The sequence below is a fragment of the Rhinolophus sinicus genome, chromosome 17, assembly GCF_057876585.1.
Source record: "Rhinolophus sinicus isolate RSI-liver-muscle chromosome 17, RSI-T2T, whole genome shotgun sequence".
Classification (NCBI taxonomy): domain Eukaryota; kingdom Metazoa; phylum Chordata; class Mammalia; order Chiroptera; family Rhinolophidae; genus Rhinolophus; species Rhinolophus sinicus.
The window spans coordinates 205,823,810-205,850,157 of record NC_142517.1 but is presented as its reverse complement, the minus strand read 5'-3'; the positions used below and the strand labels follow the sequence as shown (position 1 = coordinate 205,850,157).

General features: G+C 44.1%; 2 protein-coding genes across 7 annotated transcripts in view; both read right to left on the bottom strand.

Moving 5' to 3' along the window:
* Positions 1-4,481, bottom strand: part of LOC109451464 (nuclear body protein SP140-like protein) — a 35,954-nt gene extending 31,473 nt beyond the window's left edge. The window contains exon 1 of one of the 4 annotated variants that reach the window (XM_088794339.1): positions 4,134-4,481. In XM_088794339.1, the coding sequence (XP_088650465.1) occupies positions 4,134-4,372 (239 nt within the window). In that variant the 5' untranslated portion in view covers positions 4,373-4,481. The remainder of the gene's footprint in view (positions 1-4,133) is intronic. The other 3 variants (XM_088794338.1, XM_088794337.1, XM_074331398.2) reach the window with 3 other exon arrangements.
* Positions 4,482-12,345: 7,864 nt separating this feature from the next.
* LOC148754916 (nuclear autoantigen Sp-100-like) overlaps positions 12,346-26,348 on the bottom strand; it is a 28,677-nt gene continuing 14,674 nt past the window's right edge. For 2 of the 3 annotated variants that reach the window (XM_088794340.1, XM_088794342.1), the window contains exons 4-9: positions 25,547-25,663; positions 21,220-21,369; positions 17,985-18,110; positions 15,997-16,050; positions 15,231-15,315; positions 12,346-12,768 (exon numbers count right to left, since the gene is read on the bottom strand). In XM_088794340.1, coding sequence (XP_088650466.1) covers positions 15,239-15,315; positions 15,997-16,050; positions 17,985-18,110; positions 21,220-21,369; positions 25,547-25,663 — 524 coding nt within the window. In that variant the 3' untranslated portion in view covers positions 12,346-12,768; positions 15,231-15,238. The remainder of the gene's footprint in view (positions 12,769-15,230; positions 15,316-15,996; positions 16,051-17,984; positions 18,111-21,219; positions 21,370-25,546; positions 25,664-26,348) is intronic. The other variant, XM_088794341.1, reaches the window with a different exon arrangement.

Genomic DNA, 26,348 nt, shown 5'->3' with positions numbered 1-26,348 from the left:
TGAAGTCTAGTTGAACAGAAGTTTTATAACTAAGGATAGAAAGAAAAAGCCATATCGAGATTGGTAAAAGTGGCAGAGATGCGGGATGGGCCAGCCCCAAACCTCCATGTGGCTGTTGAGAACCGGGTGGGTTATCTCAGCCACGTAGGTTTCCCCCCATAAGAGCAAGGGACTCCAGCCCCACACCAAGCTCCCCAGTCTGGAGCACTGGTGCCAGGAAGAGGAGCCCCCACAACATTTGGCTATGAAAACATGGGGATTCCTCCTATTCCAGTGGTATAGAAAACTGTGGGAAACCAGATGTCCTCTTAAAGGACCTAAACACAGCTTCGCTCGCTCACAGACACTCACCCTGGGCTACAGTGGAGGGACAGAGACTTGGGATGTATCGAAGACATACAAGGAGAAACTGAGTTGTGTGGGTACAGGGTGAGGATTGGAGGGAAAAGTGCAATTTTCCCTGTGTGGGGTCCTCTACCTGTGCAGCCAGCAGGCAGGCACCATCTTTCCTGTGTTCAGCCCTCTCCCACATGGACAAATCCGAACCTGAATTCCTCTGGTGAGCTTCACAGGGACCCCACCCTACGCAACTTCCCCAGTGCCAGAGGCACTTTCTCGGCAAGCAGCCAGCTCCACCCGCATTGCACACTTTCTTGGAAAACTATTGGGGTCTGCGGCCTCAGGCAGGTGGCAACTGGCTTTGATGTGCTCTGAGACTTTTGCTGAGTAGCTCTAGGCTGAGCACTGGAAGCAAACCAGAATCTACATTAACCTGGTGACTACAATGCTTCCCACTCTAGTGACTCACTGAGACCCCGTCTCAGCCAATGTGCATACTACATGAGGCTTTATTAGCAACTGAACTTTAAAGGAGCTGGCAGGTGGCAGCAGGCCTCAGGATATCCTGAATTTTTGCAGAGCTACCCCAGGCCCGGTACTGGTGGCAGGTATCCTCAGTTTGCAGTGTGACCTCTCCCACGTGCCTTCAAGTTTAGCACAGGCAGTAAGCCACCACAGATCACTCTGTAGCTCCTACCAAGTAGCCCCCAGCCAGTCACAGGCAGTGGGTGACCTGCACCTGCACTGGAGCCCCTCCGAAGAGGCCCCAGAACCAACATACTTGGAGATTGGCTTCAGACCACAGCAGAGCACCACCCATTAACCCCACAAGTGGCGCACAAAGGGTGGTCTCAACAGGCACCAGAGTTCACTGGGGTAAATTCCACCCAGTGAGGCAAGACCCCTGCATAGCACCCTGTAAGGTGTGGGTGTGGCCAAACCCCACAGCCAGTCAGCCTGGGGGTCAATCCCACACACTGATGTGACAATAGCAATCAAGGCTCAACTATAAGGAAGACACACACAACCCACACAAGGGACACTCATGGAGCACCCAGCTCAGGTGACAAGGAAGACTGTGCCAGGGCCCCACAGGGCACCTACTACATAAGGCCACCCAGCCAAGACTGGGAGACATAGCTGATCTACCTAATGCATAGAAACAAACAGAGAGGCAGCCAAAATAAGGATACAAAGAAATACATCCCAAATGAAACAAGAGAAAATGCCAGAAAAAGAACTAAATGAAATGGAGGCAAGCAACGTACCAGATACAGAATTCAAAACAATGGTTATAAGGATGCTCAAGACACTTAGTGAGAACTTCAACAAAGAGATAGAAAACATTAAAAGGGATGTAGAAACCATAAAAAAGAACAAGTCAGAAGTGAAGAATACAATAACTGAAATGCAGAAGGCACTAGACGGAATCACCAGCAAACTAGATGATGTAGAGGATCGAATCACTGAATGGGAAGACAAAGTAGCAGAAAACACACAGTTGAAACAGCAAAAAGAAAAAAAGAATTTTCAAAGGTGAGGATACTTTAAGAGGCCTCTGGGAGAATATGAAGCGTAAAAACATTTGCATGATAGGGGTACCAAGGAGGAGAGAGCAAGGGATTGAGAGCCTATTTGAAGAAATAATGACTGAAAACTTTCATAATCTGGCAAAAGAAATAGACATACAAACCAGGAAGTGCAGAGAGTCTCAAACAAGATAAACCCAAAGAGGCCCACACCACAACATATTATAATTAAAATGGCAAAGGTTAAAGACAAAGAGAGACTCCTAAAAGCAGCAAGAGAAAGGCAACAAGTAACATATAGGGGAGTTTCCGTTAGCTTGTCAGCTGATTTCTCAACAGAAACTTTGCAGACCAGAAGGGATTGGCGCGAAATATTCAAAGCAATGAAAAGACGTATGATCAAGAAGAGTACTCTACCCAGCAAGGCTATTTTTTAAAATTGAAGACAGATAAAGAGCTTCCCAGACAAGAAAAAGCTAAAGGAGTTCAACACCTCCAAACCAGTATTACAAAGAATGTTAGAGGGACTTCTTTCAGATGAAAAAAATATACATATCAAAATTAAGAATAATAAAATGCAATGACTACATATCTATCAACAATTACTTTCAATGTAAATGAATTAAATGCTTCAATCAAAAGACATAAGAGGGCAAAATGGATAAGGAAACAAAATCCTTACATATACTGCCTACAAGACACTCATTCAGATTGAAAAACACACACAGATTGAAAGTAAAGGGATGGAAAGTAAAGAGAGTTTATGAAAATGGAAACAAACAAACAAACAAAATAAGGGGTAGCAATACTTATACCAGACAAAATAGACTTTAAAACAAAGGCTACAACAAGAGACAAAGAGGACCCAGTAATCCCACTTCTGGGTATTTATCCAAAGAAACTCAAAATGCTACTTTGAGGGACCGTGTTCATCTGTATGCTCATTGCAGCATTGTTATAATGGCCAAGATACAGACGCAGCCTGGGTGTCTGTTGATGGATGAATGGATAAAGAGGAGGTGGTACATATATACAATGGAATATTGCTTGGCCATGGAAGAGAATGGATTCTTGCCATCTGTGGCAGCATGGGTGGACCTGGAGGGTATTGTGCTGAGTGGAGTATATTAAACAGAGAAAGACAGATGCAATGTGATTTTGCTTATATATGGAATCTAAAGAACAAATTAAACAAACAAAACAGAAACAAACTCAAAAATACAGAGAACATTTTGATGGTTGCCAGATGGGAGGGGGATAGGGACAGGATTTCTAGCCTTTTCCTTGTCAGAGGTATAACCAGAGAAGAAAATGAAAATGAAAATACTCAGCCTGCACTAGTCTTTAGTGTCCTTTCTAATCTTTTCACTCCTTTGATCAAGGTTATACTAAGTGAAATAAGTCAGACAGAGAAAGACAAATACCATGTGACCTCACTTACATGTGGAATCTAAAGAACAACATAAACAAACAAACAAAATAGACACAGACCCGTAGATACAGGGAACAGCCTGGTGGTTGCTAAACGGGAGGTGATTGCGGGGCTGGGTGGGAAGGGTGGAGGGATTAGAAAGTGCAGATTTGCGTTGTAGAAGACTTACTGGGATGTGAGGTACATACGGGGAGTATAGTCCATAATATTCTAATGGCTATGTACAGTGTCTGCTAGGGAATAGACTTACAGGGGTTATCACTTTGTGAGCTGTGTACATGTCTAAGCACTATGTTGTTTCGTACACCTGCAACCAATAATTTAAAAAAGTGTTTAAAAAGAGATCTGTCGAGGAAGAACCCGGAACCACACCCAGAAATGGGACTTGGCCCGGAGTTGACCCATCTCCAGGTCACGTATGAGACCACAGCACTCAGTGTTTGCAAACAAGTCATGTGTTTATCCTGAATTTTATATTTTCTAAAGCACCTTCTTTGAAACAGCCTAAGCGAAGGTGCAGGAGGCCAGAAGGAAATCAGACGGTTCAGAGATCACGAGAAAATAACAACCACTGCCTCAAAGCGTCAGAAAGGACAGCTGAGACCAGATGGGCCTGCCAGCTGAGCAGTCGCTGTGAAACAAATCATGTGAGTGTGGAAAGCTAAATTCATGCCAGTAGCTACCCTGCTGCAGTTTAAAAACCCGGTTTCTCTTTACAGATTCCTGCATTTCATTACATTGTGTGTGACGGTTCTTATCTTGGTTAAGGTATCTAATAACAGCCTCTAAAGCAGCAACACGGCCAGAGGGAAAGTTAAAGGAGATAGACTGACCTGGTGCTGAGGTCACTGCACCCACTGGCCATCGTTCTGTCCCAGGAGCTGAATGGATTCTGACCCCTCCGGTCTCTCCCTCCTGAGTGCAGTAAGGCTGCAGTCCTGAGCAGGAAGCTTGTGAACTGACTCTCCCTGAGAAGGCTCCACCCAAATGGGGAAAAGAGAAGTGAAAGTAACATTCCCTGAGCTGCCAGATTGTCTCCCTCCTCCTGCAGCCCCTGGTGGTTCTCAGCCATCAGGGCAGCAGGAATGGAAGACGAGGAGTGACAGTCAGAGCCTGGAGGCCAGGGGAGGAGGACCCCAGAGGAGGAGCAGGGCCAGCTCCCAGGAGCCCCCTTGTTTGTGCAAAGACTCTAATCATCTGTGTGAATCCCGCTGTCCTCAGCTGCTCCCACCTTCTAAGAGGTGCAGAGTTTACAGAGTTTGCTCCCCATGTTCCGACCCAGGGCTGGAGAAGCGGACATACTCTAGAGCCATGGTTTCCACATTTGTTCCCCTGAATCCGACTTCCTCTGGCTGTGAATAAGGTTCTTGCCCGATTACGTTTAAGATGCAGGGGAAGGTTCTACCCTCTCTCTACTTCTCTTTCCCCAAAAGGAGCAAACATCATTCTGGTTGGAAGAGATACCAGGACACAGATGAGGACACCTTTACCAATGGGCAGTGTGTCGGTGTGTACCAGGTGCAGCACACGTGGGGATCTCTCTGTCGCTGCACCCTCCTTCCCTTACTTGGGGGGGAGAAAGACTAGTAAGCTGAGTCTCTGAAGGGCACACCTGTCCTAGGCTCCGATCTTCCATTGTGCATGGGGCCCAGACAGGGTCTGACGCATATGACAGCAGCCTTTTCTAATGTCACCTCTCTCCCTCCTCTGTCCCTGAGCAGCAGGCAGACCAGGTCACCACCATGCTGGGTGTTGGTATTAATGTGACACTTTTCCCTGGGTCTGCTTACAGTCACCAAATACATCACCTGAATTAGAGGCTGATAGCAGCTGCTGGGTGGCAAACCCACAGGGGCCAGCTCTCCGGGTGGGCACGCCCACACTAGGGCTGCCCTGTCCAAGGAAGGAGATGTTCCTGTGGGGTCAGAGAAAGCTGGGCAGGTGTGGTCACACAGCAGCCTAGCCGTTTGTCCCCTCCAATCTTTCCTTAGGGAAAGAAAACTTTGTGGGACTGTCCCTCTTTGGGGTTGAGTTCATTTATCCTAAGTCTCTATATTTGGTCCTTGTAAGCTGGGTCTGCAGTCAAAGATGAGTAATGATTTCTCATGGGAGGAACGACTTAAGCCAGACGGGACCCCATTGGGACCCCCATGAGTTAACATAATAAAAGTCAGGAGGCAGCCATACCCCTCCTCCTCACCATTATGGGAAGCTGCTAATGCATGCCCCAATTGTCCTGCCCTCTGCTATGCAAAGGACTTCTTAGAGTGATAAGATATCGCTCTTCCTGCTTAGCTCATGGGATGGTTTTACCTTGTGAGACTTGCTCCCCCAGGGGGTTGAACACACCCACCTTAGTCGCCTGGGGACAATAAACATCAGTTGCTTTGGGACAGATATCTGGGAATTGGAAGAATTTTAAGGTGTGGTATGAGAATTTCACGGACCCTGCCTTTAATTTTGTGATGCTTATTGTAAGAAATCAATAAATACCCACGACAACCCGATTCTGGGCTCCAGTCCCTTGAGGCTGCGAGTCCCTCGGTCCTCTGTGATTTAACTGTATTTGAGTCTCTGTCTCTTTATGATAGTTTAACCCTCGCCGCCTCCCTCGCCTTCCCACGGCTTGTGTTGTGCAGGTCGCAACAGGCAGGCACCCCACTCTGCGAGAGCAGCCGTGCTTTCCGTGGAATCAGGAGGCCTCTGCAGAGAAAGCAGTTTCCTTGATAAGGACATGAATGTCAGACCCACGCGGGTATGAACCGGACAGGACCATCTTCAGAAGCAGGTTGAATCCTAACAACGCTGCTGCACTGATTTGAAGGAAATTTCCATGGCTGCAAGGAGCACTGACACCAGGGACCACGTCTGCTGTCTGGGAGGCGGCCCGAGCACTGGGCCTGGAAACCTGGGAAGCAGGAGAGGCAGCGAGTGAGGAGGGACATGTGGTGGAGGACACACCAAGGGGACCAGCGTCCTAAGCTTCACCAGGAGCAACCTCGTTCAGACCTCAGCAGTGGGGCAGAATCTCCAACCTGGGAGACCCTGCGGGGACAGAGATTTGTCCCCTGAGATGAGGCAGTAGAGTCCCAGACCTGAGCATTTAATGACAGCAGCAATGCTGGCCACTGGGCCAGAGGATGGAAACCCTCAGCACTTCTGTGGATGCAGAAATGGAGAGGGAGCGGGAACCTGGGACCTCAGTGGGAAACTCAGGTCCTCACAGTGTCCCTTTCTAGGAGGTGGTGCATCCATCAGCGGGACTCCTGCCCTCCATTCTTTCTGGGGAGGCTCTAGGATTGGCAGTTATGCAAAAGGTGAGTCTGCTCCTTGTGGGCGTCCTGGGCTCGTCCTGCCTGCAGAGGCCAGGGCTCTGTGCTCCTCCAAGCTCAAGTGCACAGGGACAGCGGCCTGGGGGGTGTGGGGAGGTGTGGTGGGTGGAACAGCCTGAGGCCTTGTGGTGAAGCCCTATTCTGGGGTTCAGATTTAGGGATCCTTTCTGACCGTACATGTAAGCCTTATCCCGGATCTAGCTTATCAGGAAATAAAGTATTTTGGTCCCCATCTGTCTCACCTTTTTACTTGTCAGTTTACAAGTCAGGTCAGAAGACTTGGGGAGGGTTTATACCCAGAGTTTGGGCTTCCTGGTTGTGACTTTCTCCTTCCTGGGATTTCCCTTCTTGCTTTCCAGAATTCCTGGCTGCCCTGGCTTCTTGCCTGTCTCTGCTGACCAGGAAGAAAGCAGATTTTCTACCAAAGATTGTGCAATCCCATGCAAGCCTATGGCTGCTGTCACAGCCAGACCATAGTAAACAGGAAATATTTTATTCTGGCTCCCTCTGAGTTTCAATTTCCCTCGAGAGTTGCCCTGCCTTTTGTCACTTTCCAGAAGTCTCAGGCAGCTGTTCTCTGAATATTGTCCAGTTTCTAGATGTTTTCTGCAGGAGGCCAGTTTGTTAGGACCTCACTCCTGTAGGTCAGAAGCAGAACTCTCTGTCCCCACTCGTAGGCAGCACACTAGCTCTGGCCAGACTAGCTGGGCCACTTCCAGGCCCAGCCCTGCTTCTGGAGACCCCAGTGGTTCCAGGGCCCCCGAGCCCCCTGCCCAGCTAAGGGGGAGTGATGCTGTGTGCAGAGCATCAGAGGCACACCTTTGTTAGGAGACACGCAAACAGAACTATGCACACTTTGTTCTGTGCTCATGGGAGCATAAACACACACCTGTTTAGAGTGGGCTTGTTTCATAAACAAAATAACAGAGCAAATAGTATGTGTAGTGAAGAGACATGGGTTACTATAAAATTTCAGTTGGAATTAATGCTTAACAACTATCTATAATGATTAGACATATAAGTTGTTGCCAAAAAAAAAAAAAAAAAAAAAAACACCTAAGAATTTCTTTTTTCTTTGCTAAAGGCGGTGATTGAGTTATGGTTGTGGAATGTTGTTTTTGTTTCAGGAAATGATTCACACAGACATCTCTTGTCAAGGAATTTGGGCCACAACCTTCTCTCTGCCTCCTTTCTGCTCTAAATCGCTGTGTATGTAACTAAGAAGAAAGTACACCCAAATGTGTACAACCGAGAATTCAGGTCATGTTTCAACGTTTTGAGTCCTTTAGGCTTCAGGAATATGAATGTTCATTTCTCCCCAAAATTTGGGTTTTCACTAATTTTTGCTTTAAGTAGACTTTCTGTCCCTTTCCTTTTCTTTCTCCTTCTAGTATTCCCATAATGTGTGTATATTTCCTTGATGGTGTCACCTAAGTTCTTTAGGTATTCCTCACTCTTTTTAAATTTTCCTTTGCCACTCTGAGGAATAATTTCAAATAACCTATCTTCTAGTTCACTTTTTTTTTTTCTGCTTGATTCAGTCTGTTGTTGAAGCTCTCCATTGAATTCTTCGGTTCATTCGTTCTATTCTTCAGCTCTAGGATTTCTGTTTGTTTGTCTTTTTGATAGTTTTTTTTCTTTTTTGAACTTCTGATTTTGTTTATGCATTGTTTTCTTCACTTAATTGACTTGTCCATGTATTTTTGTAGTTAACTTCTCTGAGAGGATTAGCCTGATTTTTTTGGTCAGGCAGTTTATAAGTCTTCATTCCTTGAGGGGCAGATATTAGAATTTATTAGTTTCCTTAGGTAGTGTCATGTTTACTTGATTCTTCATGATTCTTGATTCTTTTTGTTGGTATCAGAGCACTTGAGTAAGTGGTCTCCTCTTCCAGAAGTTACAGGTTCACTTCAGTAGGGAAAAAGATCTTCATCTGTCATCTCTGCTTGGGTTCTGGATGGACTAGCTGGTAGCATCCATGGACAGGTGGGCCATGTTATCAGGCTCTCAGCTGGGCAAGGCCATTGCCATGCTCTGAGGTTGAGGGGTGGATGCTAGCTGAGCTTTGTGGTTGGGTGACATTTCTGATGGTGCAGGGCTGTTGGCTGTGCACTACAGTCAGGGGGCCCACTTGCTTGGCTCTGCAATTGTCTTTGTTCTGGTTATGCTACCAGGCTGATGCCACCAGTTGGACTCTGTGATTGGTCAGTGTTACAGGGTGTTCCTGCAATAGCTCCTGGTTGGGTAGTTTCAGGCTATACTCCCCAATCTGATGTTGCCATTGGCTAGACTCCATGTTTAGGAGGGGCCACAGGTTGGATTTTGCTGTCACATGGAGCCCTACACTGTGTTGTTATAAGGTGAGGCAGAGAACTGTGCCCTGAATTTGGCAGGGTCACAGGTTGGCTTCATAATCAGTTAGGCCACTGTCTGTGTTCTGCTGTTTGGCAGTTTTTGTCCACACTCTGGTTTGGAGGGGTCTCCAGCTGTATCCTGCGTTTGGGGGTGAGTAGAGACTGCTCTGTTGTTTGGCAGGATTGCTCTCCAGGTTCCCCCATTGGATGGAGTTCAACGATCTCTGACTGGGTGAGCTCACTGGCTAGGCTCCTAAGTAGGTGAGGACACATCTGTTTTGGCAATTGGACAGGGCCATAGGTGGGGCTCTGCTGTTGTGCAGGGCTGGAGACGGGGCTCTGTTGCTCATCAGTACCATAGGCTTGTGCCTGTAGCTGCCCAGTCCCCTGGCCAGACTTTCTGGATGGCAAAGGAAAGCCAGGAGCTACACTCAGCAGTTGGCTGGGGCTGCAAAGTTGCTTTTACCACCTGGGTGGGGTGGCACAATGGGTTCCATGCTGGTATGGCCTGACAGGGGACCCAAATCAGGCTGAACTGCCAACCAAACTCTAGCCACATGGGACTTCTGGCTCTGCTAGAAGGGCAGAGCCACTAGCTGGGATCTCTGCTTAGGCACTGCTATTAGAAGGAATGCAGTCCACCAAGGTCTGCATGCTGGCGGCTGTAAGCTTAAATTTCTAGTGGTCATGTAGTAGCCAAGAATAGCCTAGCTTTTCCAGAAGCCAGACTGCTGCATCAAATTGAGATGTAATAGGATTACAGCCTCTGCATATTTAAATCTCTGCTGGTGGCATTAATCTCTGTCATTCCCTCCCTCCCCAGGAATATGAGGTTGCTTTCAAATTACTATGTTTACCATGATAGTAATTACGGTGAAATTAATTTTCAGGGCCTTCTGCTTGGCCTTTCCTAAGACAGTCATTGCTATTTCATAGCTTAAGGAACAACAGGTTAAAGAACCATTTTGACCCCCTGCTACATGTGTCCTGATTATACATTTGGGAACTTGGGAACTGATTGCTGGGTGGCTCCATGGATGGAATGGACTCAGTGTTAGATGGATATTACCTTCCCTCCATACACTGTACTCTAACAGGGGTCATGATGGTGCTTTAGGTCCCCAGGCATTAGCACTAACTCAGATGCTGTATCAAAAACTCTTAAAAGATCTGTGTATTTTCCATTGTCTGGCATACAGTTACTTGAGTAAACGGCCATAGGTCCTTTTGGTGAAAAACTCAGAGAATCACCACTACGTACATTTGGAAGATTTCTTGTGAGACCTATGCTCATTTCCATCATCAGGTTCTAGGTCCAAAAATTCGCTCAAGTCTGGAAATTGGGCACAGGATCTTGACTTTTTATTGGGATAGCTGACCTCAGCCATCTGATGATAGAGTTTTAATTTCTTTTGATGATATATATGAAGTAATATTCTTGTTGGCTACTCAAGTATCTTGCCTTAAAAAATCCCAACACATCCTATTAGCTATATCTATAGATACCTATGGCCCAGCTCTTCACACCACCCCAGGTGTCATTCTCACCTTGCTGCTTACAAAAGAAATTATTTCATTCAGCTCCGAAAGTTAAATTCTGCCACGTTTCTATTATTCTGAAATCTAAACATTTTATTTGCTACTGGGGAATCTAATTCTGTAAAACATTCCCACATTACTACAGTCCCTAAAGAGAATCTCAAGGATGCTGGTGCCCCCTCAGCAGTGTGTCCCTTGTCACCTTGATCCGTTAGTGTCTCTGAGGCCTCCTGGGGACACAGACACTAGATGGGTGTGTTTGCGAGTTGTAGAGAGTAGAGCCATGCCATCTTCCCTAGGCTTTCAGAGGTACTTTTTTATAGTCTTCCCCAGCAAGTCTAGTATCTCTACTTTTATCTCGTGTGTACCATGCCTTATAGCAAGCCTCGAAGGCCCACCCAGGAGCATAATAGAATCATCACCTTGGTCCTGGACAGGCTAATTAAACTCCGTGGCATAGGAGAGTGTGCCTGTATCAACAATTTCTTTTCAGTGTCGTATTCCCCTTTATTCTTCCAGGATCCACTCCCAAATACAATCTTGTGTCACTTTCTGGTACATGATGGCCAGGCCTACAGTTCCATAGGAATAGCAATCTTCTCCCCTAGCAGCCCCACCCAGGACTTGCCCCTTGAGTCACACTGAGAAGACTGCATAGTCTTTTTTTTTTTTTTTTAGATTTTATTGGGGAAAGGGAACAGGACTTTATTGGGGAACAGTGTGTACTTCCAGGACTTTTATTTTTTTCCAAGTCAAGTTGTTGTCCTTTCAATCTTAGTTGTGGAAGGTGCCGTTCAGCTTCAAGTTGTTGTCCTTTCAGTCTTAGTTGTGGAGGGTGCAGCTCAGCTCCAGGTCCAGTTGCCGTTGCTAGTTGCAGGGGGCGCAGTCCACCATCCCTTGTGGGAGTCGAACCAGCAACCTTGTGGTTGAGAGGAGGCACCCCAACCAACTGAGCCATCTGGGAGTTGAGTGGCAGTCAGCTCAAGGTGCCGTGTTCAATCTTAGTTGCAGGGGGCAGAGCCCACCATCCCTTGCGGGACTCGAGGAGTTGAACCAGCAACCTTGTGGTTGAAAGCCTCCTGGCCCATGTGAGAATCGAACCGCAGCCTTCAGAGTTATGAGCATGGAGCTCCAACCACCTGAGCCACCGGGCCGGCCCCTGCATAGTCTTCAGTCAAGCAAGATGTGGGGGAGGATAGTGGTCTGTCTTCTAATTAGGGCAAAGGCACTCTTTTTCAGGCCAGTGGGTTCAGAGGGACCTGGAGTTCAGAGTTCTCAGCTGCGTCTTCCTAGAAAGCCCCATCCTGAGTTTCAGGGCTTCATGCTTTCTTTATCAGGGCCTTGAATTTGGTGCAAGAGGCCTCCTGAGCTTAGAATTCCATTTTCTCTGAAGTTCTTCCATTCTTGAAATTAGGGTCTGTGCCTGGCCTTTCTTACTATCTGCCTTCCAGCTGCAGGTATGCATGTCCCTTTGCTTTAGGTGGTGACTAATAGATTTCAACCTCTCATTACTCTTTTCAACACATTAGTGGAGCTCAGAAATAGCCACCAAAATGCACAGTTCTTACAGTTACTATCTCTCCCTTTGTAAATGGCAGAGAATTTTACCAGCTAGTACACCTCTTCCTTTATATCTCATCCAGTTTCCTACAGGTGAAATTTTGTCAATGGCACTGCTACAGCACCGCAGGGACTATCAATATTCCACCAGTCACCATCTGGCTGGACAGTGATTCAATTCCAGAACCCCATCCTTAGAGCTGGTTTACTAGGACCATTATGTTAAGTTGGATTTCCTAGAAGCAGAGCTTGAGATGAAGTCTCTTAAGTAAATGATTTATTGTGAAAGTTCAATTAGGAGAAGTGGGGTGAAGGAAGCAGGGTAGCAACACAGTGGGAAAGCTAAGCAAGAATATGATGGTCACAGCTAGAGACTAGCTCCAGCCTGATGCCAGTGGGAAGCACAGGAACATGAGTCACTCCACGCATTGGTTCCACTGAAGGGGAGGCGGCCAGCCCCCAGGCCAATGAGGTGTAAGATCCAGGTGAAGCTGGCTTCATTTGGCTGAAGGCAAAACTTTGGGGAGGAGTGGCCTCAGCGGCCAACCCTCACAGCGGCTGGGGGAGAAGTCTGCCCTAAAAGGGGCGTTTCCAGGATACCAACAGCATCCACTACACCAATGACATGTTCTTTTTTGTTTCCTGAAGAACAAACACTTTCTTCAAATTCTCCAGTTCAGCCTCTGTTAGGCCAAAGTCATTGTATTGGGGGGAAAAAAGACGAAAATAATGACATCCATTATCAGTGTTTAGACACATGGCAATTGTGTCTAAAAACCCTAATTACAGAAACCAAGTTAAGCTTAAAACTCATGCAGCTAAGACTAACTCCTGCTTTTTAAGTGCACAATTATTTCTTCAAAACTAGACAGAAATGGGAAATCATTACTACACGTGGGGACTCTTATTCTCTGGTTTCGGTTGTTTATTTTAGGGAGAGTTGGAAAAGTAATTTATGTTCTTGGTAACAGTTCAAATAGTACAGATGTGTAAGTACAACTGGTGATCTTCCTTTCACGTTGTCACTTCTATTCCCCTCTGGTGACCCCTGTTAACTATATGGTTCATTCACACACAAAGGATCTGCAGTTTGGGTGTGGGATTTCTGAGAAGTTTGAGTGAGTGCATTTGGGGAGGGATGAGAAGCATAGTATGACTTTAGGACACAATTCTCTTCTCCTTAGGTTTGGAACAGGCAGGACATGACTGTTCTCAATAGGCATCTGTCACCTTTTCTGAGGAGATGACCTCTCAGGGACCTGGAGTTCTGGTTCCAGAGACACCATCCGACTCACTGTTACTCTCCATGAAGAACTTAAATCCTGAGTTTAAAGAGTCACTCACTTTGACAACCCTGGCTTGTACAGACTGGTCATAGGATGAGGGAAACTCTAAAACTTCCCAGCACCAGGGAATGAGGACAGAGGGACTCAAAGGAAAGAAACTGAAATAGAAGCAGGCAGAGCCACTTGCCTTGTAAGGTGCCCTGTGGTTCTGAAAGATGAGGCACGTGTCTGGCACAAACCCCACCACCTGGGAGTAACCCCACTCATTTAGCCTCTTCTTGATTTTGTCCAACCACATGGGTTCCCTGCCTTACACATTTCTGTCTCCAATGCTATGATTCCATGATTTCTCTTGTCTCCTGTGTTGCTTTCTCTCCTTTCATCATTGATGCTCTTAATAGCTGTTTCTCTTTATTTCTCTGTTGATCCCTTTGGGCTCTATCCTTCTAGGTATTTCCTATGTGATAGAGTTGGCTCCATTCTTATCCTTTTTTTCTTTGTGACTTTTAATTTTCCTTCTTCATTGGTGTATATACACCAATGCATATACGTACACTAGAGTGTGTATATACACATATATAGCTGTAATTAAATAAGTTTTCTTCCATTAAGAATGGATACATTCTTTGTGAAGATGCCAGGTTCTGTGTCCCTGCTCTTTTGACATTGATCATTGACACAGCTCTTATGTTTCTGCCTTTTACATATAACAGTTACCATTAGTGAGACCCCTGGGTAACTAGTCCCTGTTGGTCCTTCAGTTTTTTGGACCCTTATAATTTGTTCATCTATTTTCTCATCCCAGAATGGGAATAGCAAGAGTTTACTTCTTAAGTCTTAAGGATATTTTTAATGACAAAATAAGATCTTATTTGCAAAAGTACTTTGAAATAAAACACTGTAATCCAATTGCATTGTGAAGAACATCTATCAAAATCTACAAGTATATAAAGATTTAAGAGGGGTTGATCAGAAACTTTATATCTAGCTATAATTACATACCAGGACCGGCACTCTCTTTTTAAGCTTTTCCTGTTAAAAATGACATTAATATGAACAATATAAATCTAAGATCATACTGTTAATGAATATTTAAAAAGATACTATCATTTTGCTATTTATTTCTTCTGCAATAGTGTCTTTCTAAAACAATAAAACATTATCGGGGACATCACTTCATAAGTTATATAAATGTCTAACCATTATGCTGTACATCTGAAACTAATATAATATTGAATGTCAACTGTAATTAAAAATTTTTTTAAAAACTTTTTGTATGGGGGTTTCCCCATATGTGGAATGGAGAGAACTACAGCATCTGGCCTACCTTTTAGGTTGTTGTAAATGTAAAAGAATTTCTTCTTAGCTTTTTTCTTTTTTTTTTTTGCAGAGATATTTTCAAATATCATTATATGGTCCAATATCATGTTAGGGATCATCTGTCAAAAGTTATAAATTAAATTTGATGGTAGTAACCAGATGCTTCTCATTCTGCCAATAATTAGAGAGTATGACCAGAGTTACTGAGTTTTGAACAAGTCTGTGACAAAACTGAACAATAACTATCTCACTTTCTCTGCTCTCTACAAAATAGGTGGTGAGTAGGGGTGGACATTACTCTATAGTCCAATATTTCCAGGGATAAAATGGCTGAGAACATGTAGTAAGACGGCACTGCCATTCAACTAGGGCCATGTTGTTAAGCCTGAATTCATAATGATTTCTTTCTTTGCAGTTTTCAAAATGGCCACATGAGATCAATGCCGACAATGGGCTCCCAGGTGTGGTGTGTGCTCAGAGAAACAGGAGCTCTGAACTGAGACTCCTGATGTCCTGGACCCGGTGACGGCCGTCCTTACCCCTCTCATCAGGACCACTTCTCAGCTCTGGGCTGGGTGGGGCGCCCATCTGTACTGGACACTGAAGGGTCTCCATGTCTTCTCTCTGCAGAAGAAGCAAATATCCCTTGAAGGTCTCATTGTCTGACACAGGAACCAACACAGAACCAAAAACTTGGGATGCTATGAAAATCCAGGGCAAGACTGTCCCTCCCACATCCATGGTCTGCCTTTTTTAGTCACATGACCTGTAGGTCAGTAGTTTATATCTCGCTGTCCCCTGAGCCTGAGGTTAAGACATTTCACCCCTAGTGGGCATCTCTGCTTTGTTTTGGCTCTCCCATTTTCTTACACTGCCTTAAGGCTCTTTCCTCTTTCACTTGTCTCTTTGTGGATTTGTTGTTGTTTATATAACTGTATTTGTATTTATTTGTAGCTCTGCTGCTTTCCTAGTACAGTCTTGCAAGTCTGGTGTTGAAAAAGGCAGATCTCCCACCTGACTGTTTCCCAGAATGACCACTTAAAACAGAGTCAGACCCTCCACCCCCCATCTAAAACTTCTTGGAATGTTTACTTAAGAAAAAGAAAAATTCTATTGTGTTTGAGTCCTTGACTTCTTTGGGTTTATTTGTTACAGTTGTTAGCCTAACTAATGCAAAAGTTAAAATGCAAACCCTATTAATTAAAGCAAATTTATATTTTACTTTAAGAATATAGCAAAGAATTAGAATGAACCTTTTGTAGCACTATTCATTCATAACCACGAAGAGTTTTTATTTGCTCTTACCTCCTTTCCGTGATCTTTTTCTGGGTGTAGGAGATTTTCTGAAATCCATGGTTTCTGTAAAGTAGCAGGGAGAAAACACTTATTTGTTTGCATAAGTTTTACAATTTCTTCTTTTTTAAACTACGACATGCTTTTTATTTCCTTTGAGACACTAATACAAATGTGTAACCCTTTGATTCATGTACTCATATTCTTGTGAATTTTTTCTTTTTCTGTTTTTCAATTACAGTTGACATTAAATATTATAGTAGCTTCAGGTATACAGCATAGTGGTTAGACATTTATATAACTTATGAAGTGATTCTCCCATAAGTCTAGTCCACACCTGATCCTCCCAATCAGTCTAGTCCACACTTGACCCTCCCGATAGGTCTAGTCCACACCTGACCCTCCCGATAGGTCTAGTCCACACCTGACCCTCCCGATAGGTCTAGTCCACACCTGACCCTCCCGATAGGTCTAGTCCACACCTGACCCTCCCGATAGGTCTAGTCCACACCTGACCCTCCCGATAGGTCTAGTCCACACCTGACTCTCCCGATAGGTCTAGTCCACACCTGACCCTCCCGATAGGTCTAGTCCACACCTGACCCTCCCGATAGGTCTAGTCCACACCTGACTCTCCCGATAGGTCTAGTCCACACCTGACCCTCCCGATAGGTCTAGTCCACACCTGACCCTCCCGATAAGTCTAGTCCACAGCTGACCCTCCCGATAGGTCTAGTCCATACCTGACCCTCCCGATAAGCCTAGTCCACACCTGACCCTCCCGATAAGTCTAGCCCACAGCTGATCCTCCCATAAGTCTAGTCCACACCTGACCCTCCCAATAGGTCTAGTCCACACCTGACCCTCCCGATAAGTCTAGTCCACACCTGACCCTCCCGATAGGTCTAGTCCACACCTGACTCTCCCGATAGGTCTAGTCCACACCTGACCCTCCCAATAGGTCTAGTCCACACCTGACCCTCCCGATAAGTCTAGTCCACACCTGACCCTCCCGATAGGTCTAGTCCACACCTGACTCTCCCGATAGGTCTAGTCCACACCTGACCCTCCCAATAGGTCTAGTCCACACCTGACCCTCCCGATAAGTCTAGTCCACACCTGACCCTCCCAATAGGTCTAGTCCACACCTGACTCTCCCGATAAGCCTAGTCCACACCTGACCCTCCCGATAAGTCTAGTCCATACCTGACCCTCCCGATAAGCCTAGTCCACACCTGACCCTCCCGATAAGTCTATCCCACAGCTGAACTGAACCGAGTTCTGGCGCCCAGGACCATAATGTGGGGCTCCTTTCTGGCTCTCCCTTGTACTCTGCATGTGATTTTGTAAATGACCCTTAAACTTTACTCGTTCCAGTTTTCTCATCTATAAAGCTGAGATCACCTGGTTAATCTATCTCCCTGTTCAGCTTTTTAATGAAAACAAAATGAAGTTTTATTCACAAAAGCCCTGCAAAAAAACCACAATGTAAGATAGTGCTTTAACTATAATTTGGGTTTAAGAGCAGCTGAGCTAAAGCCGTGTTTTTCCCATCAGTAATTAAATAGCAGCACAAATTATTCTATGATGACTTTCTAAGTCGGGAACTAGTAATATTATCAGTAGTAGAATACTGTGCTTACTATGCTCTATAGACAGTAAAGCATGTTTGTGGAGACTAAGTACATTATTTCATCTTTTTAGCATTAATAGATATGGTAGTGTGTAGTAAAAAAGACTGTCACTTTACTAGCTGTTATTGCTACATTTTCTATATATCAATTGATTGGGCTTATCCAGTTAAACAACAATTTATAATGCCTTCTTGCCTCTTTCTATTTTCCAGTAGGTTTAAAGAAGTTAAATGCTGAAAATTGTGTCCTGAAAGTAATCAAATCAAGGCATGTGGAAATGTCAGGATAAGATTCATCAGGAACACAGAGCTCTGGATTTAGACTCTGGATATTTGTCGTCCAGGAACGCAATCTTAATATTCTTACCTAGTTCAGTCTGGGGTCCTGAGCAGGTGACTTCATGGGTCTCTCCTCTCTCATTTGATCCTAACGAGTCAAGGTCATTGACCTCTGCACAAGGAACAAGACGCTCTAGGTGTCTCAGTGTGTGACCTAGGAACCGATTCAGCAGGAAATTCCCAAATAAGACATGGAAGAATCCTGAAACCCCATGCAAAGCATGGCCTGCACCCAGGCCACCCTGGTCTGCCCTTCTCAGTCACCAGCCTTACAGGTTAGTGATGCTCCATTTCCTGTCCCCAGAGGAGACACAATTCACTGGCAGGGGCACCTCTGCTCTAGTTGAACCTGACCTTCCTACACTTGTCTCTCTTCTGCCTCTTACCCCTTCTGTTGTCATTTCACACTTCCTTCGCCTGCTGTTTCTCATGCCGGGAGGCCTTGGAAATCTTGTGTTGGAGATGGGGAGCCTCCTTCACCCCCGGGTGCCCCTTGAACTGTTTGCAAGGCTGAGAAATATTCTTCTCTCGTGTCTGTTCCATAGACCTATTTTGGAACTACATTTAGAGTAGTTTGCCTACACTAAGGCACAAGTTAGAATGCACACTAAAAACTGAGCAAATTTACATTTTACTTTCAGAGATCTAGTGGAGCAATTAGAATGAATGTATTATTTAAAATATTGGTCTTTTGTAACATCAAGATCAGGTAAAAATTTTATTTGTTCTTAAGTCTTTTCCTAGTGTGTTTCCCTAAATAGTTTGTTTTTTAAATCCTCTGAGAAAGTAGGAAGGGAAAACAAATCACCAATTTGTGCAGTAAAGAGCGACAGATCTTATGGCAAACCATGCAGCACATAGGATTGAGAAAACAACAGTTTGATGACCTTTTTGAGCTCTAATTTTACAAAGGAAATAACGCAGAATCCAGGACGCTAGTCTTGTCTTTCCCTCTGTCTCCATGAGACTTTGTAGAGACCTTGAAACATTTATGTGATTGTGTTTTCTCATCTAGAAACAAGGGTAAAAATGTCCATCCTGCTTGCCCCCCAGGGTTGTTGTAAAGGAAAAAATAAGATACTGTTTATAGAGGTCCTTTGAAAAACCACCATGCATGTCATGACTTCCTGAAGGACTCTGTCAAAAACAATACTTTGGGTTTCAGAATATTTTATCTGAAGTCTTTATTTCTGCTAAGATCTGATAGCTGAATGAGTTGTCTCTTGATACAACTCAAGGTTGTGATCAGACGACAATAGGACCTTCCAATAAAGAAATATTTAGCTTTTTGTTTTATAGAAATAACTGTAAAAAATAAAACCATTGGAAGATTATATCTAGCTATTTTCCAAAAATACATGTAATCTCAGAGATTTAGTTGAGAGCTTGGCAAATTCGAGTAACTAACTGGAATTTGGGTGGTGGGAATGTGGCATGAGGGAATGAAAGGAAAGGAATGGGGAAAAATGCAGATGTGTGGCAGGCATCTTTCACTACTCCACGCCATGCAGTATTGAGTAAATGCTGAGGGCCACAAAAAGGTATTCGGTTTTAAACAGGAAAGCAATATGACCTGCTTGGAAATTTTCAAAGAGTCATTGAGCTGAAGTGCAGAGAATGGATCTGAGGGGAGCAAGATAAAAAGAAGAGAATAGTATTGTATATTATAATCCACTACTTAAAAATATAAATATGACAGTTCAAACAGTATTTTATAGATCAACTTATTGAGTGAACAATATATTTTTAATTATAACTCTCTTTTATATGTCATTCATATTACATGCATATTTATTTAAAGCAAAATGCTAAAAGCAACAATAAAGCATTGATTAAGGAGATTGAATACATGCCATACTTGGGTACGGTAAAGCAGTAGACAGCTACGTATCAAAAACACTGACAAAACTATTTGCTCTAGAAAATACGTATACATTTGGCAATTTAAAAAAAGAAGCACAGGAGGAAAAAACTAAAACATCTTTTTCCCTAAAAGATTAAAATATTGCGAGCCCCAAATTTACATCCATGCCCTATGTTGAAAAATGGGCAGAGGACCTGAATAGACATTTCTCCAAAGAGGACATACAAATGGCCAATAGATATACAAAAAAATTCTCAATATCACTAATAATCAGAGAAATACAAACAAAAACTACAATGAGATATCACCTCACCCCAGTCAGAATGGCTATCATCAACAAGACAAATAGTAACAAGTGTTGGAGAGGCTGTGGAGAAAAAGGAACCCTCATACACTGTTGGTGAGAATGCAGACTGGTGCAGCCTCTATGGAAGGCAGTGTGGACATTCCTCAAAAAATTAAAAATAGAATTACCATATGACCCAGCAATCCCTCTCCTGGGTATCTACCCAAAAAAATCTGAAAACATTTATCTGTAAAGATATATGTGCTTTAATGTTTATTGCAGCTTTATTTACGGTGGCCAAAACATGGAAACAATCAAGTGTCCTTGGATAGATGAATGGATAAAGAAGATGTGGTATATATACACAATGGAATGCTATTCTGCCATAAGAAAAGATGAAATGGTGCCATTTGTGACCACATGCTTGGATCTTGAGATTAAAATGCTAAGCGAAGTAAGTCAGACAGAACAAGTCAAGAATGATGGGATAAGTGTGATCGAAGTGAAGGGGAGTATTCTGTGGGGGATTAATGGCAATGTGTCTTCTACCATAATAAATTTTGTTATTTAAACATTCACCGTATTGTTTGATCACACCTTGTATATCGCCACCTCCAGCCAGTGAAAGCGTTCTTCATTCAGTCCACAGCAATCTGTTGCTCTCTTCTTTTGAGGTTTGCTTCTGTCTCTCTTCCCCATGAGGCTCTGTGGCTCTCCACCCTTCATCTCTTAATTCTTTTTTTCTTTCTTCTCTTCTCTTCTCTTCTCTTCTCTTCTCTTCTCTTCTCTTCTCTTCTCTTCTCTTCTCTTCCCTTCCCTTCCCTTCCCTTCCCTTCCCTTCCCTTCCCTTCCCTTCCCTTCCCTTCCCTTCCCTTCCCTTCTCCTCCCCTCCCCTCCCTTCCCTTCTCTCTCTTCTTTTCTCTCTCTCTTTCTTTCTTTCTTCAGGTCTCTCCTATCGATATATCAGGCTCCATTCCTGCCAGCTGTGTGTCTATGTGATTTCCCCTTCTCTGTTAAGAGGTGTCCTCTTAATTCATGTATTACTTCATTCTCTACCACCAGCAAGTACCCCTTGGTCCCTGCACACTATAAAACCCAGTCACTCAGCCTTACCTGCTGGCTCAGACTTTTGGGCACGTTGTTCACTTGCTTGTTGGCTTTCTCGTGTATCATTATTGTTACTGGTTGCATTCTTTCTCCTTGCATTTATCTGCTCTGTTTCACAGAGGAGCTCTGAGAGTCCGTTTTCAGGTGGGGTTGTACCTAAACCACGTTTTGATTCATAGATATTTAATTTGAACTGTGAATCAATTAGGGTCCAACAATAAAACATAAACCTCCCATAGCTTTTAAAGCAGAGGGAATTTAATCTAGGGCGTTGGTTATACAGTTGATAGAAGTGCTGAGAAGCCCAAATGAAAGAATGTGGCAACTTGAAGAATTGTCAACAGGAAGCTATGGGAGGGACACAGGGTGAGCTCCTGTGCTGAGGTCACCAGGCAGATAGAAAGTGGACCATGTATGGCCTGCTTGGTGGGAGGTGGTGTCATGTGAGATGCAGCTGCTACCAGAATTGCAGGCTGAGGCAGTGGCGGGGAAATGTCCAGCTTCTCCCTTGCTCCTAATGGCTTGCTAGCAATGTCTCCCAGGTTTGGAACCCAGCAGGAAGCCAGCAAGTGAGAGAGCTGGCAAGCAAGTCTGAGAGGGGCCAGTGGTCAGAGAGAGAAGGCAAAGCAGAGCAGGAAACAATAGGAAAGAATCCCTGCGCAAACCATCCAGGACCAGCACAGCCCCTTCCCCATGGCGACCCCCTCTGCTCATTATGGATCCAACAACCCATCCCACTCAGTCCCACCAACCTCAATTGCGTCTGAATGAATACATGTTTTTTCAGTGCATTTGGATTTTTTCATTTAGTGCTATTTTTCTAAGCATAGCAATTTATGTAAAGTATGATTTAAAAATGAATTCCCCCAATTTCAATATAGAATGTGGGCCCTGGTGCATGTTTTGTGCCACGTTCAGTTTCTTGGAGCCTCCTCTTGGGGTGGTGGGCATGAGACACAGCCCTTTCCTCCCTGTGCATGTCAGTCCGCTGTCGCTGCTGGGTCAGACTTTTGGACACAGTTTGGTGGATTGCTGTGCATCATTTGGATTATAATGCAATTTATAATCCTCTCATGCACCACACATATGCACATGCACACACACATACACACATGCACACACAACACATACAAACACACTGAATCCTTCTCCTCTGCTCATGATTAGTCGTAATTCCTTCCACTCACCCACCCCTTCCTGTTCCTACCAGCTGCACTGGTACATGAAGCACTAAGAATTTGGGTTGATGCATGTTGGATTTTTCATATTTTTAAATGTTATCTTTTTTAATAAATATGACTTGTTAAAAGAATAGCAATATTAAAGAATGGTACACCTGAACCTATGTAACTTTACTAACAACTGTCACCCCAATTAACTTTAATTGATTAAAAAAAAGACACACTCACACACACACACACACACACACACACACACACACACAACAATAACAGTTCTCTCTGGGTGGTGAACACACAATGTAATTTATAGATGAGACAATACAGAATTGTACACCTGAAATCTATGTAAGTTTACCAACAATTGTCACCCCAATAAACTTTAATTAAAAAAAAAAGAATAATAGTTCTTTCAAAAACCACTCCATAAGTTTTTCTTTATAAAAATAGGTTAGTAATTTAGAACACCTTTTCTTAAATAACACATCCTACTGGAAGCTAGATAATGAGGGCTTTCCACGGTTTGGCAAGTTCCCTGAGATTCTTCCATGTCACTCATTTCCAAAGAATATCATGTAATAAAGACATGACATTTATTATAGGCTAGGGTGAAATAAGGGTGGGGAATCTGTGGCCTTCAATTTACTTTCCTGGGCCTGAGATTTGTATTGCTTTTATCACTGTTTTTCCAGAAAAATACCAAAGTTTACTGTAATGGTTGAAGTCAGATTCTGGCTCAAGATACAAATAAGGATGATAACTAAATGTAGCAATAATAACAAGTGCACAGAAACTGATGAAGTTCCAGGCATGATTCTGAGTACTTTGCATGACACAACTTGTTTAAAATCCGTCACCCTGTGAGGTGGGTACTATTATCGCATCCATTTTATAGATGATGAAACTAAGAGACAAAGATTGTCAGCCACGTCCCCAAGGTCACAGGGCAGAATCTGAAGCCAGGTGGTTGCTCGCCAGTCCTGCTCTGACGCCGCCTCACAGCACAGCCCAGTTCCTCGTCTCAGTGGGTGAACTTACACAAATAGCCAAGTCTCTGAGCTGATTCTTTGTCCTCTGAAAAATGTGGGTGATAGACCATCATTTTAAGGTATTTGAGAAGATTAAATGAAACATTGCTTGTATGACTACAAAAGATATTGTGACTGATCAGAAAATTAAATCATTATAGCTAATGCTTAAATTTATAATATTCAAATAATTTAATAACATTATTAAGGATGTAATGGGGTAAGGGAGAGCAAGAGTCATAAACAGTTTTTTTCTGCTGTTTAACTACCAACATGTTTTTCTAGAGGCCAGTTTGGCAGGCAGCTCCTGGCCTGCTGCCCTGGGATTGATGGGAGAGGGTTTGCTTGGGAGGCACCCGGTGTCCAGGTCCTCGGGGACGGTACACTGACCCTTAGGAACATGCTCATCGCCCCCTCCCCCCACTCTCTCTGCAATGCTGGCCACCCTGGATGTGACTTCAAAGCACCGAGGTCGACGACAAATTCAAGCAAGACAGAGGCAGAAAACTGTGAAGCCATGTGCGTGGACAAAGGGACAGAGTCATCAGAAAATGACAGCAAGTTTAAGAGTATGGAAGGAGCAACCCCCTCGGGAAGCCCAGAGTACAAACACTGTTATCTAGGAAAAGTTAGAGCTACAAGGACTGACAATTTGGGGCAATCATTACTGAAAAGAAGCAACTCGCACTCCACAGCACATTCTAGAATGGGACAAGAATTGCAAAGATCACAGAAGAGTCAACAGGAACAGACCCCTGTAAGATGAGCGGCCTGCTCCTGATGAAGTCAGGCTTTCACCAGTTCCTAGGTTTTCCCCAGTTACTGGGGGGCAGAAATTAGAAGTTCATTTCAGAAATAGAGGTACAGACTGTGATATTCTCCCTTAATCCCATTTTAATCTTTATAATGAAGGATTTGAAGACCCTCTTCAGGTATCAATAATGCGTCAGTCTGAAACTAGAGGATCCCACACGACTCTTGCCATCAGCTGCACCCTAACCTCAGACAGGCCACCTCACTGTGTGTCCTCCATGAGCCACTCATATAACTGGCGATGGCTTTTCTTGTCGCCCACGGCCATAGCAAACCTGCCTTTGTCCCCAGAGCTGCCGCTGATAAGGTAAGTGGCCTTACCTTACTTCCTACAAAGTCCTGGTGCCTCGCTCCCCACCCCTTCACACCACACCCTCCCTCTGCGTCTGTTCACTCTCTCTTGCTGGCCTTTCCCTGAGCTTCAGGGGCTGATTCTCCTCCACTTCCTCCAGCTCCTGGTGTTCCTTCTGTATCTCTCTCTCTGCATATGTTTCCCTAATTTGGTCTCATGTTTCTGTCTTTTCCATGAGATGACCTGGGTGTGTCCAGGGCTAAGAACACAGGCTCTGGGTTCAGAATGCCTGGGTCCATCCCTGCTCATTTGCCCCACACACCTGGTCTCTCTGATTTCAGTTTCCTTATCTTTAAAATGGGCTCATAAGTAATACTAACCTCTAATGGCAGCTGTGAGCACTAAAACCAGAACTGCCAGAGGATATGTTCAATAAGCAAGTGCAAATAATATGGTGGTTCTCATTTGGTTTTTTGAGTTTTTTGTTTTGTTTCGTTTTTTACCCCTTTCCCTTCTTTCACTTCCCCTCTTTCTTCCTCTCTCTCAAAGTACCCACGTCCTCTTCTCCACATCTCCACAACTTCCTGTTGTCTATCTCTAGATGACTGCCTGTCTCCTTAAACATTCCTGCTCTTGCACGTCATCCCCCACATTTTAATCAGTTCTTTCTTCTGCTGTCACTAAGGTTCTCCTCTTTCACATTGACCTTGAACCCATAGCTCTTAGCCCATTACAGTTTCATACTGATCTTCTCCTAGTGGCATCTTGCTAAATCACAATTACTTCCAGATCATCATTCTCTTTAAATCTGGTTTCCTGACTCGCACCCTGGGTTTCTGTTTTGTTGAATTGGTCATTGGGTCAACAGTGGCTTGTCATAGTCACTCCTGCAGGATTGGCCTCTGGTCACGGGCTCATACAAACACCCCTCCCTGCCTTCTCCATGCTCCTCAGTGTTTCTTCCCTGATCCCCAATCTCCACTCAGGACAGGACCCCACCTCCCTTTTTCCTTTCCTCTTACCAGAAGATTCGGTTTTTATCTGGTCGCAATCACCCTGTTGAAAGCTTAGTGGGATAGTAGAGCTGTCCTCCCTTTGTTCTCCATTACTTGCTTGGTGACAAATTCTCTCCAGGAAAACTGAAGAGAGCGAGAGAGAAGAAGACAATTAGAAATCTCCATCAGAGACAAGGGACAACATCTCAAATCTTACACATTTAGGGATTTTCAGCCCTTCGGTCACTCAGGGTTCATTGAGTCCCAATCCTCATGGTAAAGATACCCCCCCATCCCTGGGACAGAAAGGAGAACCCCCAACAAGGGAGACTTTATGTCTCCCACATAGACGGGAGCCACTCAAATGTCAGGATAAAGGAGTCGTGGAAATTGTGAGCCTGTTACTCATGTAAAAAAAGTTCAGATGGCTGACGAAGTACATATCAAAATAAATACTGGAAGTGAAATGTGTTTTCTGATCTGTTCAAACTGTAAGGAAGAAACAGAGGGATTTTTTTGGTAGAAGGACTATCATGTTTCCCCGAAAATAATACCTAGCCGGACGAAGAGCTCTAATGCGTCCTTTGGAGCAAAAATTAATATAAAACCCGGTCTTGTTTTACTATAACATAAGACTGGGTCTTTAATATAATAATATAATATAATATAATATAATATAATATAATATAATATAATATAATATAATATAATATAATATAATATAATATAATACTGGATCTTATATTACTTTTTGCTCCAAAAGACGCATTAGAGCTGATTGTCCAGCTGGGTCTTCTTTTCAGGGAAACAAGGTAAGATCCTAGAGAGT